Source organism: Mya arenaria, chromosome 4 (genome assembly GCF_026914265.1).
Source record: "Mya arenaria isolate MELC-2E11 chromosome 4, ASM2691426v1".
NCBI lineage: Eukaryota > Metazoa > Mollusca > Bivalvia > Myida > Myidae > Mya > Mya arenaria.
This window is the reverse complement of record NC_069125.1, coordinates 15,660,177-15,680,839: the sequence shown is the minus strand read 5'-3', so window position 1 is coordinate 15,680,839 and position 20,663 is coordinate 15,660,177. Positions and strand designations below refer to the sequence as shown.

Genomic DNA, 20,663 nt, shown 5'->3' with positions numbered 1-20,663 from the left:
CCTGAGTCTGTGGTTAACCAATAGTGCCTTGATAACGTGCCATCCATTAAGTTGTTAACTATCATACAGTGTCATATTATTTTGATATCTGATGAAAGGGTTTAATGCAGAATAATAATGCAAATACTAAAGTGATATTTGCACATGTATTTTAAGTCATTTATTAAACATTCTAGTAATTAATAGCCATTTTTTATTTCCTTTCAAATGATACCAAAATTATAGTGGTTCATCAAGTATCAACATTAAATATTACAGCTAATGGCATGATAAACCAAAAATCAAATAACTTTATAACCATATTTTGATTATGACAATACAATAATTACCAGTCAGCTGAAAATAAAATAAAGGCAAAGCATGTGAAATCTGCTCCGTCAAAAATTTAATATACAGTCAAACCTCGTTGGCCTAAACTCCCACTGACTGGCAAAAACACATCAAGCCTCAGAATATTCGAGCCAAGTGGGAATAAACACCTTCAGTATAAAGAAATCGGCCCTTTACATTCAGTTCGAGCCAACAAGGAATTTGAGCAAAGCGAGTTCGAGCCAATGAGGTTTGACTGTATTTTTAAAATTACGAGTTTTTTTTAAAACAGGGTCACATAAATCACTTGAATATCAACGGAAAACCAGCATGCTACAGATTAATGAATGTATACATCTGACAATACTGGTTGTCAATATTGTCAGTAGAGCATGATCTGTTCCTGTCATCAAAATGTGTTTCAGGAAAACTAGGCAAAAGGCGAAAATGAAGTAACGCAAGAAATCATGTCTTTTTCAACATACAGATTGGATTTCTGATAAGTAAAATTTGGTTTTATTGATTCCGCCTCTTTTTTAATTGACAGTAGATAAAAAACAACATTGCAACCCTAAAAAACCAGTGCATCAAGTTATTTTTCACGTTACTTCACATTCATGTGAGGTGGTTTTTAAGATTGAGATTTGTGGATTAAGAGTGAGGTATATATAATATGTTGGTTAGGATGTCATTAACGTGGCGAAGAAAATACATGGGTATATACCAGTAAGTGGAAAAGCCTGCTTAATAAAGCTTGCTTATTTAGCAGCAAATGTAGAAAAATGTTAGTAAGATATGTTAGTAGTAAATACAAGGTGTTTGAGCAGTCATTTGCTATAAAATGTATTCATAATGCCTTCAAATTCATAAATATTCTTGGGTGGTATTCAATATGCGACTTAGGTCAATCTTATTATCATACATCATTGACTTCTTTCACTGAAAAGGGCTGTTATTTATATCACACAGTCTGATAAAAACAACAACAGGGCTTATCAACTCATGCATAATGTACGATCGCTTTTTTCAAGTCAACATTTGTGAAAAACTATTCGATCTATTTCGAAACTAAGAGCTTTATTTTATTTGATTTTACAATTTAAAAAAAAATAATCTTGATCTTACAGCATTATGGCTTACATTCGTTGATAAGCCAAATGAAAACCTATAGGAACCAATATTGAATACCACCCCAGGTTATATACCCTAGGTTTTGTGACCATTATTACAGCCCTTGTAACTGCATATTTATAATTTGTTTGGTAGGCTGTGGAGGAATGTACTTGCTTGTTGTAAGTGACAACTGCTACTATGCTTTAACTATGATACCAGGAATGAGACTGAACTGGCAGCTGAGGGTCTGCAACCATTTTGGCAATGGCATGGGGGGGATGAAGCACCCTGCAGCAGAAACACTTTTGAGGGCTCTCCGGACTTTTTTTTTTTTAAAGCACACTGGAGTGCCAATACTAAAAACAAATAAAGTAACATCCAATAGCAACCATTTAGCATTTTTAAATCATTTAAAAAACACAAAATACCCACCCTAAAAAAAGGACCCCCATTGCAAAGCAGTCACAGAATGAACAATTATTTACTATATCCAGCTCGCTATGCAGCTATATAGCACATTAATCATATTTAAAATGAAAGTCAACAAAAGTGCTGTGCAGCAAATGCCAAAGCTTGTCTGGAATATTTTTTTGATATAAAAGTTCATACTTGGACAATTATTGAATTCAGAGTGATGGGCATTTCTATACATGTGCATAGCGCCTCCTGCAACATGTGTACCCAGTCTCATTTGAAAATATTTAAAAAAAAATGCGATGGAGCAATAAAATCCCAATGCTCATCTAGAATATTTTTTGTTGTAAAATTTCATAACTGGACAGTTATTCTAGTCAGAGCGATGGGAATTTCGGTGCATATTGTCTCTGGCAGCACCATGTATACCAAGTTTCATGTGAATATATGAGCAATCGAATGCCAATGTTTGTCTGGAATATTTATTCTTGTAAAAGCTCATAACTAGACAATTTTTCAAGTCTAAGTTATGGGCATTTCAGAACATGTGCATATCGTCTCCAGCAACATGTGTACCAAGTTTCATTTGAACATATTTCAAACAAAATGGTGGGTCAGAGATCGAATGCCAATGATTGTCTGGAATATTTTATTATCGTAAAAGCTCATAACTAGATAATTATTCAAGTCAAGAGTGATGAGTATTTTAATACATGTGCATATTATCTTGGGCAGCATGTGTATCAAGTTTCTTTTTATTTTTATTTATTATGGCCAAAGTTTATAAAGGATTACTACAATGACTCTGATAATAAGGCATGAAAAAAACAGATCAGCTAATAAACACAAAACAGCATTACGCAGTCACAAAATCCAGGTTTTGATACACTCACCATGGTGAAAAAGCAATAAACAGAGGGTTGTTACACAAAGTCCGCAACCAAGCACTGCATAGGCGAGGGGCGTCGAGAAAATAACAAAAATAATACAGACCTACCTCCTCCAGTTGGCGATCTGTGCCACGTGCCAACAAGTTGTTAAACTCACGCTCTAGTATCGATCGGATCTGAAAAACATAAAAATAATTTTCAGAATTAAGAATTCTTAATGGAACCAGACACCAGACTGTCCCGAAATTGGCAAATACAGTAGTTCCTCTAAACAACCCTAGAATTGTCAATACAAGCTAGTACAAGTCCAATAATATATCACTTTACATGGTTAAAAGAATATTTTGTCTGAATTACACAGTCCTGGAGCCATATTCACTAAGCATCTTTAGTGAATATTTTCAACTTAGTGAGAATTTCATAATTTTGACATCACTTATTTTAAATACCCACTACTTTTCATCAGATTTATTCGTATGCATACATTGTTTAGACCATATTCTTGTGGATTTTTATATTTTGGGTGTCCAAACATTGTTCGTTTTCTTGAAATTCAAATTAGAAAAAAGACAAATTTTCACTAAGTTGAAAATTGTTACTAAGATGCTTATTGAATACGGCCCCTGGCCCCAATATCACGAAAATACTTAAGTCAAATCTCAAACTCAGACTCAACACATTTTATTACATAGCATTAAAATTTATAAAACATCATATATGTTTTTTACAGTTTTATAAGAGCATTCTATGATAGAATATGCTGATAAAAGCCTTTGGTCGAATTCCAAGGTAAGGCCTAAAAAAAACAAGAGGCACATCAGTGCCTGTGCTCCACTGGCCAAAAGGTTCAAGCAAAGACCACCTAACGAACATTTTCGTCAAGTTTCATAGAAATACAATCATCAATTTTTGAGGAGAAGTTATTTAAAAAATTTTTTTACTTTAATAGCTCTGGCTGCCATGTTGTGCAGTGGACCGAAATGATTTGGGCAATTTGAGTAAAGGAGCACCAAACAAACATTTCTGTCAAGTTTTATCGAAAAAAGGTCATCGGTTTCGACGACAAGTCGTATAAAGTTTTTTTTATTTTTTAGCTCTGGCAGCCATGGTGTGCAGTGGACTGGAACCATTTAACAAATTTTGGTTAATGACCACCCAAGGAACATTTCTGTCAAGTTTCATCAAAATCTGATCATCGGTTAACATTTAATCTGAATAGATTATGAAGCAAATATCTAACCTGAACAAGAACTGACGAGATAGAATCGACTTGGTGTTTCACTTACACTTTTCGGCCATTTAAGTTACTAAAAATAGCTGTTTCATAAACTTTCAGAATGTCACTTAAACGAAAATTAATGTTCAGTCTATATATACTTTCCTATGTATAAATGTAAGGTTTTTAAATTGATCTTTTTGTGAGAACTTTATGCTTATATGTTTACTCATAAATTATTATTGTTTAAAAATTATTTAAAGATGCTATACGTGAAAAATTAAGACATTATTTTTTTTTCTATTAAAGGGAGGTAATTCAGTAGTAAAATGTAATCAAAGCTATTAAAGCATGGCATTTCTTTTCTAACCATGTTGATATTATTACAGTCTATTCAAGCAAGATGCCTTTTGTTTTTACATAGTACCCATAGGTTCTGAAAAACAAGGAGCACTATTCCCAACAGAAGGATGTCACTCCCTATCACTGCATGAGCATCATAATAAAGAAATGTTTACTCAAACTGCAAGCTGCTCAATTGAAATAGGTATTTACCTCAAGCATACAGTTTTATAATGTGGCAAAATAGTCGGACTACTAGATTGTCATTAGGACTAGTAAAATATGCCATTATGCTAGTCCAACAGGCTAGTAGGTTAAAATGTTTTTCGTGAAGACTGCGGACGAGAAGTCCTTAAAGGTTTTTCTATTTTTAACTCTCGCAGCCATGTTGTGCAGCGGACCGGAACCATTTGGGCAATTTTGGTTAAAGGGCATCCCGATGAACATTTATGTAAAGTTTCATCAAAATCTGATAATCGGTTTCTGAGAAGATGTAGTTTAACGTTTTTTTCTATTCTTAGCTCTGGTGCCCATGTTGTGCAGCAGACCAGAACTGTTTGGGCTATTTTGGTTAAGGACTACCCAAGTAACATTTCTGTCAAGTTTCATTGCAATACGATCATCGGTTTCTGAGGAGAAGTCGTTTAAAGGTTTTTCTATTTTTACCTCTGGGGGGCCATCTTGTGCAGTGGACCGAAACCATTGAAGCAAATTTGATAAAGGACCATCCAAGGAACATTTCTGTTAAGTTTCATCAAAATCTGATCATCTGTTTCTGAGAAGATGTTCTTTAAAGGTTTTTCTATTTTTTTGCCCTGGCAGCCATGTTGTGCAGCGGACCGGAACCATTTGAGCAATTTTGGTTAAGGACCACCCAAGGAACAATTCTGTCAAGTTTCATCAAAATCTGCCTATCCGTTTCAGAGGAGATGTCGTTTAAAGATTTTGCTATTTTTAGCTGTGGCGGCCATATTGTGCAATGGACCAGAACCATTTGAGCAATTTTAATAAAGGACCACCCAAGGAACATTACTGTCAAGTTTCATCAAAATCTGCCGAACCGTTTCAGAGGAGATGTCGTTTAAAGATTTTGCTATTTTTAGCTCTGGCGGCCATATTGTGCAATGGACCGGAACCATTTGAGCAATTTTGGTAAAGGACCACCAAAGGAACATTCCTGTGAAGTTTTGTCAAAATCCGCTTATCAGTTTCAGAGGAGATGTCGTTTAAAGTAAAAGTTTACGCACGCACGCACGCACTCACGACGGACAATCTGTGACGACATAAGCTCCATGGCCTTCAGCCAGTGGAGCTAAAAATGTTTGGTTAGGGTTACATCCATTTCAAAAATAGGGAGGGTAGGTAGGCTTTTTTTTTTTTTTATTAGGTTTTTATAAGACTGTCATTTTCATCATAGCGGAATGGTGTTAAAGTTATCTTCTGAGTAAGCATTTAAGGTTTTAAACTACATATTGAAAAGCAATTGAAAAAAAAAAATATAATTTTTTTTTTTTTTTTTTTATTTATTTTTTTCAAACTGACTATAAAAACAGTAGGGTCGGCGCCTATTCCGTAGGTAGGGTCGGGTAACCCGAACCAAATATATTTTTTTTTAGGCCTAAATATATTCTACAGCCTAAAATGCATTTGACTACAATTCTGTATTCTTTATAAAATACTCCAATATATTTTTTACCCTAGAATTGATTTTCTTTGAAATATTGACAAAATCTTTTTATCAACACATTCTAAGACAAAAAAATGTTTTCAAAAAGTATAAAACATGCAAGATTTTGAAGAATAATATGCTTTTATGTGGTGAAATGAGTTGAGACTGAGTTTGAGTATTTTCGTGATATTGACGCTGGCCCCAATATCACGAAAATACTTAAGTCAAATCTCAATCTCAACTCATTTTACCACAAAAAAGCATAAGGTTGTTCAAAATCTTGCATGTTTTTATACTTTTTGAAAACGTATTTTCTCATGGAATATGTTATTGAATTTTTTTGACAATATTTCAAAGAAAACTTATTCTAGAGCAAAAATATACTTGAGTAATTGTTAAAAGGCAATGAATTGTACTCAAGTACATTTTTGGCTGTAGAATATTTTTCCATTAGAATTTAGACCAAAGGTTTCAATCAACATTTTCAATGATAGAATACAGTTTAACAAGAGGCTCAAAAGGGCCTATGCTCTACTGGCATGGCTTTTGTGGTCATATCAATCTACAGCATGTATGTATGGGTAAAAGGCAACAGACATATAGTTTATGTTTTGTGTTTGGGTTGCCTGAAAACGTAGCACGTTCAACATTTGAGCCCAGAAAGTATTGTAAGCAGATTAGTTGCATGAACTATTTTAATATGTGCCAAGTAAAAGTCATCTGACAAAAAAAAATGCTTTCAAAACTGTACTCATAGTAAAAATGTCTGTAGTTTTAAAAGTTAAAAAAGTTGGTCAAAAGGTCAAAGTCAAGGGCATCCTAGGACAACATTGATCAATTTGAACAAACATTCACAATCAATTGTGCTGAGATGGATGCACGAACACACGAAAAGATTTTCAAACCTTTCCAGATTTATGTTTACCAAACCTGTGAACCCTGGGTGTGGCCAGTAATGACACCAGGTGCATAACTTAAACATTCACAACCAATTTTGTTAAGATGAATGCGCAAACTACAGAACTTAAAGCTAAACAAGAGGGCCATGATGGCCCTGTATCGCTCACCTGTAGCTTTGCTAAATAAAGTGAACATTCTGACCTATTATCATAAAGATCCAATGAAAAGTATGGCCCCTAGAGGCCACTCTTATTTGTCCCACTGACCTAGTTTTTTACCCCACATGACCGCGAATGACTCAATATCGAACTTGACCTATATTTTTCTAGAGATGATCATTCTCACCAAGTTGAATTGAGTTAAGCCTAAAATTGTGACCTCTATTGTGTTCACAAGGTTTTTCTACTAATTGACCTAGTGACCTAGTTTTTGACCTGGGTTGACCCAATATGGAACTTGACCTAGCTTATGTTAAGATGATCATTCTGACCAAGTTTCATTAAGATAAGGCTAAAATTGTGACCTCTATTTTGTTCACAAGGTTTTTCTAATAATTGACCTAGTGACCTAGTTATTGACTGCGTATGACCCACTATCGAACTTGACCCAGATTTTATAGAGATGATCATTCTGACCAAGTTGCATTAAGATTAGCCTAAAATTGTGACCTCTATTGTGTTCACAAGGTTTTTGTACTAATTGACCTAGTGACCTAGTTATTGACCGCGGATGACCCAATATCGAACTTGACCTAGATTTTATAGAGATGATCATTCTGACCAAATTGCATTGAGATTAGGCTAAAATTGTGACCTCTATTGTGTTCACAAGGTTTTTGTACTAATTGACCTAGTGACCTAGTTATTGACCGTGAATGACCCAATATCAAACTTGACCTACATTTTATAGCGATGATCATTCTGACCAACTTGCATTGAGATTAGGCTAAAATTGTGACCTCTACTGTGTTCACAAGGTTTTTCTACTAATTGACCTAGTGACCTAGTTATTGACCGCGGATGACCCAATATCGAACTTGACCTAAATTTTATAGAGATGATCATTCTGACCAAGTTGCATTGAGATTAGGCTAAAATTGTGACCTCTAATGTGTTCACAAGGTATTTCTACTAATTGACCTACTGACCTAGTTTTTGACCCCAGATGACCCAATATCGAACTTGGCCTAGATTTCATAGAGATGATCAGTCTGACCAAGTTTCATAAAGATTAGGTCAAAATTGTGACCTCTGTTGTGTTCACAAGGTTTTTCTAATAATTGACCTAGTGACCTAGTTATTGACTGCGGATGACCCAATATCGAACTTGACCTAGATTTTATAGAGATGATTATTCTGACCAACTTGCATTGAGATTAGGCTAAAATTGTGACCTCTATTGTGTTCACAAGGTTTTTGTACTAATTGACCTAGTGACCTAGTTGTTGACCGCGGATGACCCAATATCAAACTTGACCTACATTTTATAGAGATGATCATTCTGACCAAGTTGCATTGAGATTAGGCTAAAATTGTGACCTCTATTGTGTTCACAAGGTTTTTCTACTAATTGACCTAGTGACCTAGTTTTTGACCTGGGTTGACCCAATATGGAACTTGACCTAGCTTATGTTAAGATGATCATTCTGACCAAGTTTCATTAAGATAAGGCTAAAATTGTGACCTCTATTTTGTTCACAAGGTTTTTCTAATAATTGACCTAGTGACCTAGTTATTGACTGTGTATGACCCAATATCGAACTTGACCCAGATTTTATAGAGATGATCATTCTGACCAAGTTGCATTAAGATTAGCCTAAAATTGTGACCTCTATTGTGTTCACAAGGTTTTTGTACTAATTGACCTAGTGACCTAGTTATTGACCGCTGATGACCCAATATCGAACTTGACCTACATTTTATAGAGATGATCATTCTGACCAAGTTGCATTGAGATTAGGCTAAAATTGTGACCTCTATTGTGTTCACAAGGTTTTTGTACTAATTGACCTAGTGACCTAGTTAATGAGCGTGAATGACCGAATATCAAACTTGACCTATATTTTACAGCGATGATCATTCTGACCAATTTGCATTGAGATTAGGCTAAAATTGTGACCTCTATTGTGTTCACAAGGTTTTTCTACTAATTGACCTAGTGACCTAGTTATTGACCGCGGATGACCCAATATCAAACTTGACCTACATTTTATAGAGATGATCATTCTGACCAAGTTGCATTGAGATTAGGCTAAAATTGTGACCTCTAATGTGTTCACAAGGTATTTCTACTAATTGACCTACTGACCTAGTTTTTGACCCCAGATGACCCAATATCGATCTTGACCTAGATTTCATAGAAATGATCAGTCTGACCAAGTTTCATAAAGATTAGGTCAAAATTGTGACCTCTGTTGTGTTCACAAGGTTTTTCTAATAATTGACCTAGTGACCTAGTTATTGACTGCGGATGACCCAATATCGAACTTGACCTAGATTTTATAGAGATGATTATTCTGACCAACTTGCATTGAGATTAGGCTAAAATTGTGACCTCTATTGTGTTCACAAGGTTTTTGTACTAATTGACCTAGTGACCTAGTTGTTGACCGCGGATGACCCAATATCGAACTTGACCTACATTTTATAGAGATGATCATTCTGACCAAGTTGCATTGAGATTAGGCTAAAATTGTGACCTCTATTGTGTTCACAAGGTTTTTCTACTAATTGACCTAGTGACCTAGTTTTTGACCTGGGTTGACCCAATATGGAACTTGACCTAGCTTATGTTAAGATGATCATTCTGACCAAGTTTCATTAAGATAAGGCTAAAATTGTGACCTCTATTTTGTTCACAAGGTTTTTCTAATAATTGACCTAGTGACCTAGTTATTGACTGCGTATGACCCAATATCGAACTTGACCCAGATTTTATAGAGATGATCATTCTGACCAAGTTGCATTAAGATTAGCCTAAAATTGTGACCTCTATTGTGTTCACAAGGTTTTTGTACTAATTGACCTAGTGACCTAGTTATTGACCGCGGATGACCCAATATCGAACTTGGCCTACATTTTATAGAGATGATCATTCTGACCAAGTTGCATTGAGATTAGGCTAAAATTGTGACCTCTATTGTGTTCACAAGGTTTTTGTACTAATTGACCTAGTGACCTAGTTATTGACCGTGAATGACCCAATATCAAACTTGACCTACATTTTACAGCGATGATCATTCTGACCAATTTGCATTGAGATTAGGCTAAAATTGTTACCTCTATTGTGTTCACAAGGTTTTTCTACTAATTGACCTAGTGACCTAGTTATTGACCACGGATGACCCAATATCGAACTTGACCTACATTTTATAGAGATGATCATTCTGACCAAGTTGCATTGAGATTAGGCTAAAATTGTGACCTCTATTGTGTTCACAAGGTTTTTGTACTAATTGACCTAGTGACCTAGTTATTGACCGTGAATGACCCAATATCAAACTTGACCTACATTTTACAGCGATGATCATTCTGACCAATTTGCATTGAGATTAGGCTAAAATTGTGACCTCTATTGTGTTCACCCAGTTTTTGACCCCAGATGACCCAATATCTAACTTGACCTAGATTTTATAGAGATGATCAGTCTGACCAAGTTTCATAAAGATTAGGTCAAAATTGTGACCTCTATTGTGTTCACAAGCAATTGTGAACGGACGGACGGACGGACGACGGACGAAGAGTGATCACAAAAGCTCACCTTGTCACTACGTGACAGGTGAGCTAAAAATGGCCTTTGGGCTTTCAACAAGAACAAGGCAGAGTAATTCACAAAATCCACTGCAGAAGCAAAAAGCAAATTGTCTCTCAAAATCCTAGACTTGCAAATTGTCTCCCTTAACTCTAGACTTGAATTTACATGTACATGTAAACTTGGCTAAAAATAGAATTCGCTCATGCAGACCTGGCTAAAAATAGAAAGCATTTCTTTAAAACTTTCATGGCCCATAATCTAGGCATTTATGGGCGGATCTGGCTGGTTTTCGAAAGGAACCAAGCTCTTATGGATATCTAGATACTGTACAAGTTTCATCGAGATACAATTAAAACTGAAGACTGTATCGTGTTCACAACCAATTGTTTACAGACGCACGACCGCACGGATGCACATACTACGTACACATTACCATCGCATAAGCTCTTCTGGCCTTTGGCCAGTAGAGCTAAAAATGTGTAAAAACATATATTGTTTTCAATAAATTTTGGTGTTATATGGTAAAATGAGTTGAGAATGAGTTTGAGATTTGACTCAAGTATTTTTGTGATATTGGGGCTAGGTCTTTATCATGAGAACACTAGTCTTGTACTACAAAGAAACACCCACATTTGTGTTCTGTGTGGGTATCTGCATGGCCAGGGCGATGCTGTTGTGGTCAAAACTCTCGTCAAGGGCTATCAACGCCCCGTGAAGGCCTGATTCTAGCAGGTTGTTGGCAAAATCGCGTAATCCTATTCCTTGTGCCCATTTGATTAAGCGTTCATTGGTCCATACTAAAACATCTGCAAATATTTGAAAGTAAAACATTTATTAAAGTGACACTCTAATTCAAAATCAATACATACACATGTATAACAAACATAAGTTGTGACTGATAAACCTTGAACCACTTTAATACTAAATAATGCATTTATGGAAAATATTTATTACTGATAAGAAGATTGTAAGCGTGTATTTAATAGTAGAAAGCGCAAAAATATTAAATGATTGACGAATACTTAAAGATTTACTGTGGTCTACTATAGTCTCATAGGGTAGAAATACCGTATTTTATGTGTATTTCTTTCAAATTCAACTCATAATCCTTCATAAGAACCATTGTTTTTCGACATTTATTAATCTTTTTTGGAATATTAAAACAATATTATTAATTGTGGTTAATCTTATTTGGGAGTAAGAGTGCATCTTTAAAAATATGTTTTCACTCATTATGAAAGCTGCTCTCACACCTAATGACAGTTTTCAGACTTTTTTAAGTTTTTGTCTCAAATTCAGCTAATTTTAATATCAATGCCTTCAATTCAGTCATATAAGATAACTCACAATAGAATTGATAAAAATTGTTTAGAAAACTGCCGAAAATTGATTCTACTTTTAGCCATGAAACATCATTTTTCAAACGTAATTATGTGATTTAATCTTTTGTCAGCAGTTTTGTATCACTGTTTTCCAGATATTTCCGCAAATATTGGCTCATTTCAAGATAAAAAAAGTTTTAAAATAGTTGTCAAAACGGTCAATCTGTGAGAGTGCAGTTTTAAAATAAATAGTTACAGCACAAATTAATAATTTTTTGGTACTAACTTAATGATCTGAAGTGGTCTTTAAAATCCTCACACACACACACCAAAACAATTGATATCTATGTTAAATGGAATTGATCCAGTTTCATCCAGTTTCATAGAGCCGGACTAAGGAATAATTACACAACATGGTAACTTTGCGGTACTCAAAAAAGGGAAAAAAAATTGTATTTAGTTTAATATGTCATGACGTTATGGCGTAACACACTGGCAATTGATGATCAGTTACCTTGGACAAAATATCTACCCATCCATGACCTTAATATGATACATGTATTTATTACTTCGTATGAATAAATAAAAAAACAAACAGCCACAAACATTACCTGTATTTTCTTCTAATGATTTTTCTCTTCTACTTTCCAATTCCTTTTTATCGTAATTTAATCGCTTTAAACTATTAATTCCGTATTGTAGACTTGTTCTGAAATTGAAAGAAAAAAACTGTTAACAACTCAAAAGAAAGCACTTATTCTAGAACGTACATGAGTTCAGTCTGGCAGTGTTTTCCTCACCATTTTCGGAATGGGGCAGGACCATACTGATTGGGGAATATTGTGTCATTTTGATAAATTGATGATTTGCCTTGAAATGAACAAGAATGCTCTTAAATAAAAATACACAGAGAAGGTAAAAACTATGTTTTTAGCATTGGGAATTTTGGCCCTAAATTGGTCAGAAAAACATTTAAAGATTAAAATAACTAGGCATGACAGCCCTGTAAGTGTTTCTACATAGCACAATATACAGAATAAGAAAACATTTTTGATACAGAATATAAACATTCAACATAGCAAAACTCAACACTAAACTGCATTAATTGTTTTCAAGTACAACTTTGGTCTTGACCAAAGGGCACAGCATATGGCGCAGACAATAAGAGTTTGTTTTTCTACTTCACTGCCCAAAAAATTCAAAACAACAGGCAAGCCAAAAACTTAAGACTCGCACCTATGGAAGTTGTCGACCATCTTGAGCTGTCCGCGGAGGTCCTTCTTAGTGAGGTGGTCAAGCATGCGAGCGTCCACGAGGCACTCCATGAAGTGACTGCGGTACTGCGGGAGTCCCAGGCCCGGCAACCACTCGTTACCGATCCACTCATGGTTCATGTCCCCAAACGCTAGAGATTGCTGTGGAAGAAAGAGTTGAAATTGTTGCTTTTTCAGTTTATAAGTAAGTCCATAACATGTAGCTGATATCAGGAAAGTGGCAGATCAGTGGTCTAGTGGTAACACACTTGACTGTCAATCCAGGGGTCTCAGGTTCGATTTCCTGCTGCACCACTAAAAACAATACTAACCCTCTTCCAAGGGGGACGTTAAATGGGAATCCCCTGTGACAAGTGCTACCAGGGTTAGATTCTGCTCCAAAAACCTAATATGACTAACAATCTTATCGGAGCACTAGCTGAATTGGCCCTTTTTGCCAGTGTGCAAGTATAAATAAACTAAAAAACTCTACCTGATATCAGAGATGATATCAGTCATACAAGTATCAACGATTCAGGAACATAGTATAGTTGAAGGGTCTAGACCCATTTAAATTTCTTTCCATTGACATTTTTGAAGATATTTCAAGGATGGTCCTACTTTTTTTATGCAAAAGTCCAGCAGAAAGACAAAAACTTAACAACTTGGAAAGCCTTGGTTAAAAGTTCTTAATCCTGATTTTAAAATTCATCCTGGGCTGGTATTTATGAAGCATCTTAAGTCAGTTCCTAACTTGAGTCATTTTTTTTATTTAAGTTTCTCATTGGTCATATGATATTAAAACTTCATAATTTCTGAAATAAATCATTTTCATTGATCTTATTGAAAAAACCCATACTTGTTCAAATTGTTAATTCAGATACACTTTTTATTGTTTTTCACTTTTTATTGTTTTTCAGTTTATTCACAACATCTGCTTCACAAAGATACTAACCTCCAACTGGAGAGTCACTAACTATATTAACCCTACAAGATTTACTTCCCTTATGTACAATGATTAATAGGAATCTAACAAAAAACACTTAAACATTTTGTTTAAGTTGACTATGAAATTTTAAGAAATGACTTGTTTTATGAAAACCGGCCCTGAATCTGTATTTAATGTTCCTTACACTTTGTGAGGTCCTCGGTGCGGACGGTGAAGTGAGACAGACCATCTCCTGGATCGCCAGTCGCAGTTTGAGCCGGTGGAGAGGGTTCGAGATTCCAATTTCCCGCTGAATTTCCTGGTCTGATAGTGCAGACATGATTGCTCCGGATTTCACGTTTGCGCGACATGCAGCCACATACCATGCCGGCATGCCAACCCACAACTAGGAATGGAAAATTGATGAACATTTGAGATGCATTCTTACTCCCAAATAAGCAGAACCACAATTATTACACACAATTGTTTTAATTTACCAAAAAGGATGAATAAACAAAGGCTCTTATGTAGGATACTGTGTTTAATTTGAAGGAAAAGTGCAGTAAACACCGTATTTCTACTTTAAGAGATGCTAGTTGACTACTGTAAATCTTTAGGACCCACCAGTTATTTAATAATTGTGCATTTTCAGCTATTAACTACACGGTTACAATCTTGTTATCAGTAAATAATATTTTTCATAAATGCATTACTTAGTAAGTAGTTAAAGGTTTACCACTCAAAATCTATGTTTGTTAAACATGTGTATGTATTGATTTTAAAGTATCACTTCAAAAATTAAAACACAGAGTTCATTTCAATACTAAATAGCTGAACAACACAAAATTACAAGAATCAATGCTTTGCTTGCGAAGAAAACAAGATTTTGCTAGTTAATTGTCCCACTGTTCATGAAGTGCAGGGCATTATCGAGTAGCTGGGTTACCTGGCATTCTAATATACATGAAGCTAACCCAATGAAAGTGTTGCAGTGTATACTGACCTCTAGCCATGCTACAACAGTCGGACCATTCCAGAGGGCAAATGGTGTACACGCCTTCATGGCTTCCTCTAGTAGCTCCTCTCTGTAAACAGATTTAACTCTAAATGATTGTCGAAATAATTTCTATTAGAAAATTACTTTGGTAATTTTTTTTCCACAAATCCAAAGTGTTGCCTGTCAGGAGCACCACTTATTTTTCTTGTAAAAGTCAATATGACCATCATCGTCGACCTAACAATAGGTGTCTTCTACTGACCACAACCAATGCTAAAAGACTCTACACAGTTGTTCATAAGTTAATGATCTAAAATAAGGGTAAAACCAAACTGATGGGGGTCATATTTAATTTTCCAGGCTCTATGAAGGAGGGTTTTTCTGGAACACAAATTGAAGAATTGCTGTTGGAAATTGGTACAAATGAAGTAAAATGTGATCTATATTAAAGGGAGAGAATTATCATGATTCTTCAAAAGTTACATCCAGATTTCTCTCCCATCAATAAAGATAACATTAAATTACTTTGTACAAATTTACCAAAAAAATCAATTACATTTTATCCTTTTATGTTAAACTGAGTCAAACTCACGAACAACCTTCGTTCATGACCATCCGCATTAAACATTAGTCTGAATGATCTTGTAAGTTCTCATGATAGATTTTGAAAGATGCCCAAATTGAAGGGTCACTTACTTGCGTTTCTTTCGCTTGTCAAACTCTGAGGGCCCAAGTCCTCGGCCTAGAGTATCTGTGTTATCTCCACCAGCGTCTATGTAACCTGGGCCTGTGTAATGTACATAGGGCAACAATTAACAAATATTTGTTAGTCTTTAACCAACCCACATTTTGAGGGGATTGGTAGTTAGGTATATTATTTTGTTAATGAAAAACCATCCCATAGGCTGAATTACTTTTCAATCTCAGTTATTTTTGTTAGTCTTTCGGATAGTTGTTCAGGTATGATTAAACTTTGTGAGTTGGTTGGGTATGACCAAATTGTGCGAGTCTGTAGGGTATGGCCAAATTTTGTGAGTCAAATCCTGATGTAAGTACTTAAATTTCTTTTACTTGACCATTGAGCACAAAGGACAAATCATGTGTTACTTGTCAGCTAATACACCTTTAACTCATCATAATTAAAGCGTAGCTGCGAGCAGTCTCCTTGTACCTTGCTGAGAGTCCCTGCTCATGGACCCCTTGTGTTTTGGCTTCTCCTTCTTGCCGAAGAGTGTACGTATGGAGGACTTGAGGCCTTTCTTCTTCTGGGAGCGGTTCAGTGAGTCCTGACTGCTTGCCGTGCTCGAGAGGGTGCTCGAGGTCGTGTTGATCACCGTACGACTGAAAATGCAGATATGGATGAAAACATAAAGACTTCTAAAGCCAAAATAAATATGATTTGGTAAGAGTTACATCCTTTTTCAAATGAGATAGGGTAGGTAAGCTTTTTTTAGGCTTTATGTAAGAACTTTATTGTCATCACTGGGGAATGGTGTTCAAGTATTTTTCTTTAATCTACATATTAAAATGCAATTGATTTAAATAAAAAATACCACTATGTAAGTAGGGTAGGGTTCCCCAAACAATAAAGATATTTTTGTAGGCCAAAGTGGCATAAACAACAACAGCACACGGGGAGAACGCCTATGCTCGTTTGCTTTGTTCAGTCAAAAACGGTGCATAACTCTACATATAGGTAAGTCTTTGTCTCTGGCAACATGCATATTTTCTATAATCCTGGACAGTCTGTATCTGTTCTAAATGGAGGCACTTATCAAAATTATACATTTGGATGAACAAACCCGAATCCTTTTACCAGTTATAATTACATTTTTTTAGCATTTTTTTAGTAAGTCTTGCTATATAAACAATCTTCGGGACGTATTTTTCAAGTCTTTTTTTGCAAATAAAGGGCCGTAACTCCTAAATGACAAAAGCGATTTCCATGGCTATCGAACTTGATCAAGATATTATGGTCACAATCATGTATGTAAAGTTTGGTGAGGATTGGACACATACTTTTCAAGAATTAGATTGGAAACATATATTTTTGAAGTATTTTTGGCAAAAAAGGGCCGTAACTCCTAAATGACTAAAGCGATTTCCATGACTATCGAACTTGATCAAGATATTATGGTCACAAACATGTGTTTAAAGTTTGGTGAGGATTGGACAAACAGTTTCAAGAATTAGATCGGAAACAATCTTCGGGACGTATTTTTCAAGTCTTTTTTTGCAAATAAAGGGCCGTAACTCCTAAATGACAAAAGCGATTTCCATGGCTAAGGAACTTGATCAAGATATTATGGTCACAAACATGTGTTTAAAGTTTGGTGAGGATTGGACAAACGGTTTTCAAGAATTAGATCGGAAACAATCTTCGGGACGTACGTATGTACAGACAGACAGACGTACGTACGGACAAGGGCAACCCTATATGCCGCCACTTTGTGGGGGCATAAAAACAGAATTTGAACAAGCCTGGCAAACAATTTTTAAGGTGGAGGGTTGCTTATTGCAACCACTGCCCCTGGAGCGAAGCGTGTTCTCTCAGCTACGATAAATCAGGACAAAACAATCTACACTACCTACTTGGTATAACTTTCTTTACTTTTGGATAGGGCTTTCTGTATCTGTTTTAGGCGAAGGGATTGGTATGTTCTCCTACCAGAATGAACTTATCTACACCACTTAATTGGTATAGCTGTCTGTACTTCCGAGATATGGCGTTCTGTATCTGCTTTAGGTGAAGGGAGTTAAGTATATTCCCCTATCAGAATAAACCTATCCACACTATCAACATGGTAAAGCTTTCTTTACTTTGGGATAGGGCATTCTGTATCTGCTTTAGGTGAATGAGTTAGGTATGTTCCTCTAGCGGAAGAAACTGATCTACACTACTGCCTTGGTAAAGCTGTCTGTACTCAGGGACAGGGCGTTTTGTATCCGTTCTAGACAGAGGGAGCACTGTATGTTGCCCTAGCTCCAATAAACCATCACAAACCGATCTTACTACTTACTTCGCATAGCTGTCTGTACTTTGGGACAGGGCGTTCTGTATCCGTTCTAGACGGAGAGAACGCGGCGTGTTTGGGGGACTCGACTCACAGTGGATTGGCAAGCTATCGTCCTTGATTGACGCATCGTCTCGACTGTACTGCTGTAAGGGGTATATACAAGTCCACTTGATTTTACAGATCAACAATATATTATTGGAATATTAAGTGTTATGGGTGTGTAATATTATAAGCATTTTCACTACCATGTAAATACTGAAATTTACAACAGATAAGAGACAGTGACTCTGCCCAGAATATGAATAAATGATTGCCTGTGCACTGTAGTTTGTATTTTACACAAGTTTTTGCAAAAAATTAGGTTTCAGTTTCGTTTCTTAAATGTATTATTAACATATTATAGATCGTCACCTTGATGCAACAACACAATATTTGCTTCTATCTATCTATGTAGATATTGATTTATTGCTCTACGGTGACAATATATATTACTCGATTTTTCTTACCATTTTTTTCTTGGTGCATTATTTATCCTAGCGTTTTATCAACAGCAAAATTCAGTATAAAGAAACATATATTTTTTCAGCAACATGAAAACTTTAAAACAGAGCGAAGGACTTGTTTGAACAATTTAAGTCACCTCCAATAAATTATACATATTTTAATATGTACTAATGTCATGTGTACGCACAGATTATTCCAGACTGGATTCTACATGTAGGTTATTAGAGATCAAAAGCGTTAAGTTCATAAGCAGTATGTGAGCATACAGGTTAGTCAGAATACATGTATATACAAGTGAAGAAGCAGAAATTTAAGCGATAGTGCATTCTCTATGTATTCAGTCTTTGGTACTAGTCATGTTTCCACAGGTTTAGTTTTTTCAGGTTCTTTGGGAAAATGACCGTTTTTGTTTGAATGCATTATTTTCGCATCGTTTTTGACAGAATTTGGAGTTTTCGATAAATACTTTTACATCTTTCCTAATTTTTTGGGGGGCTTTTATAAAAAGAAATTATTTTTTTAATGGATATTGTTATTTAACATTTGAGAAAACCCACCATACTTTTTGAAATTGGTATAACATATAAGAAAATGTGCTAAAAAAACCTCTGAAATGTTTTGTTAAAAACATAATAACTGGAATATTAATTGAATTAGTATATACCATAAGTATTTTTCTCTAGGTTTCCTGACGGAAAATAAATAATTATAATTACATACCCACTTCCAAAAATGGTATACAATAGCTTTGGACTGTTCTAATATTATCACATTTTATTTTTGAGTATTCTATCGGGTTTAAGCTAGATAGATAGGGTGCTGCACTCTGACCATAGAGACCAGCATGGGAACACTTCAGCCATTCAAAGAATTGAATACTTAAGTGAAAATGATTCTAATGTGGTTATACAAACATACAAACTTACCATAGGAGCATTTGAAACATATTAAGACTTTAGTTGAACACAATCCCTAACAGGTTCAGTCAAATTTACAATGTTACTATTTATAGCAGACCAATGAAATATGCCATTTTCATCCATAGTGTTTAGTCCTTTACTGCAGCACCCTGTCCTATTTGTCCTATTTTAAACATTGCTAAAACCCTTATCTTATCTTCCCAAAAGTACATAAACTTTGTTAGCCGTGTATAAATATTTTTTCCGCATGAGCGACAGTGCGAAACAAATACAATCGCTGCATATAACTTCTGCATAATGTAAATGGGTTTTTCCGCTTACATCTCTGAATACACAACAGAGTTATCTAACCTGCTGTGGCCGCTCGTCTGTGGCGGTTGATGCGAGCTGCGGACTCGACGATGAGTATGTGTACAAGTGGGCCGGAACGGCAGATGCTGGTTGCTAGAGTAACAAACACACACACACAAACTAAGTACAGCGTGTTAGTAAAATAGTAATCAGGGGTGAGATTGGCATAAAAACGGAAATCCTTGAACTTGACAGCGGGCTTCCAGGGGGCCTGAGTTTGGCCTGTTTGAAGGCCCAAGGCAGTGCCTTAGTGGCCATCAAAAGGGACCAAATCCTCTTTTAAAGCTGCACTCGCAGATTAACTGTTTTTACCAGTTTTTTTTATTTTTTTTTGTCTTGAAATCAGCTAATTTTTGTGTAAATGTCTGGAAACCAGAAAAATTGATGTTCATGCCGAAAGTCATTTTTTCTTAAATCGTTAGTAAGACTTTTAGCAATTAAACATTAATTTTCAAATGTAAATACGAACACTTCGATCAGATTATTTGTCAGCAGTCCTATATCACCGGTTTCAAGACATTTACACAAAATTGGCCTATTCCGAGACAAAAAATTAACAAGTCGTCAAAACACCAAATCAGTGAGAGTGCAGCTTAAGCTCCTGGGGATGAAGAGCCTACGATAAAATTTTATCATTTTTGAATCAATATGTCAAAAAAAAAGTTATACTCTTTTTTGCCTTTTATGAAACAAAAAACACAGAAATACGCCAACAATTCTCAACCCGGAGTTACGTGGAAGAAATAGCCAGGCTCTAGAGTGATT

General features: G+C 35.5%; 1 protein-coding gene across 3 annotated transcripts in view; it reads right to left on the bottom strand.

Annotated features, from left to right (window-relative positions):
* LOC128231201 (liprin-alpha-1-like) overlaps window positions 1-20,663 on the bottom strand; it is a 56,921-nt gene that overhangs the window by 10,632 nt on the left and 25,626 nt on the right. Inside the window, exons 14-23 of one of the 3 annotated variants that reach the window (XM_052943703.1) lie at window positions 19,899-19,991; window positions 18,127-18,266; window positions 16,278-16,447; window positions 15,803-15,893; window positions 15,113-15,194; window positions 14,315-14,515; window positions 13,165-13,343; window positions 12,540-12,637; window positions 11,237-11,412; window positions 2,834-2,902 (exon numbers count right to left, since the gene is read on the bottom strand). In XM_052943703.1, the coding sequence (XP_052799663.1) occupies window positions 2,834-2,902; window positions 11,237-11,412; window positions 12,540-12,637; window positions 13,165-13,343; window positions 14,315-14,515; window positions 15,113-15,194; window positions 15,803-15,893; window positions 16,278-16,447; window positions 18,127-18,266; window positions 19,899-19,991 (1,299 nt within the window). Of the gene's footprint in view, window positions 1-2,829; window positions 2,903-11,236; window positions 11,413-12,539; window positions 12,638-13,164; window positions 13,344-14,314; window positions 14,516-15,112; window positions 15,195-15,802; window positions 15,894-16,277; window positions 16,448-18,126; window positions 18,267-19,898; window positions 19,992-20,663 lie in introns of all 3 variants that reach the window. The other 2 variants (XM_052943706.1, XM_052943704.1) reach the window with 2 other exon arrangements.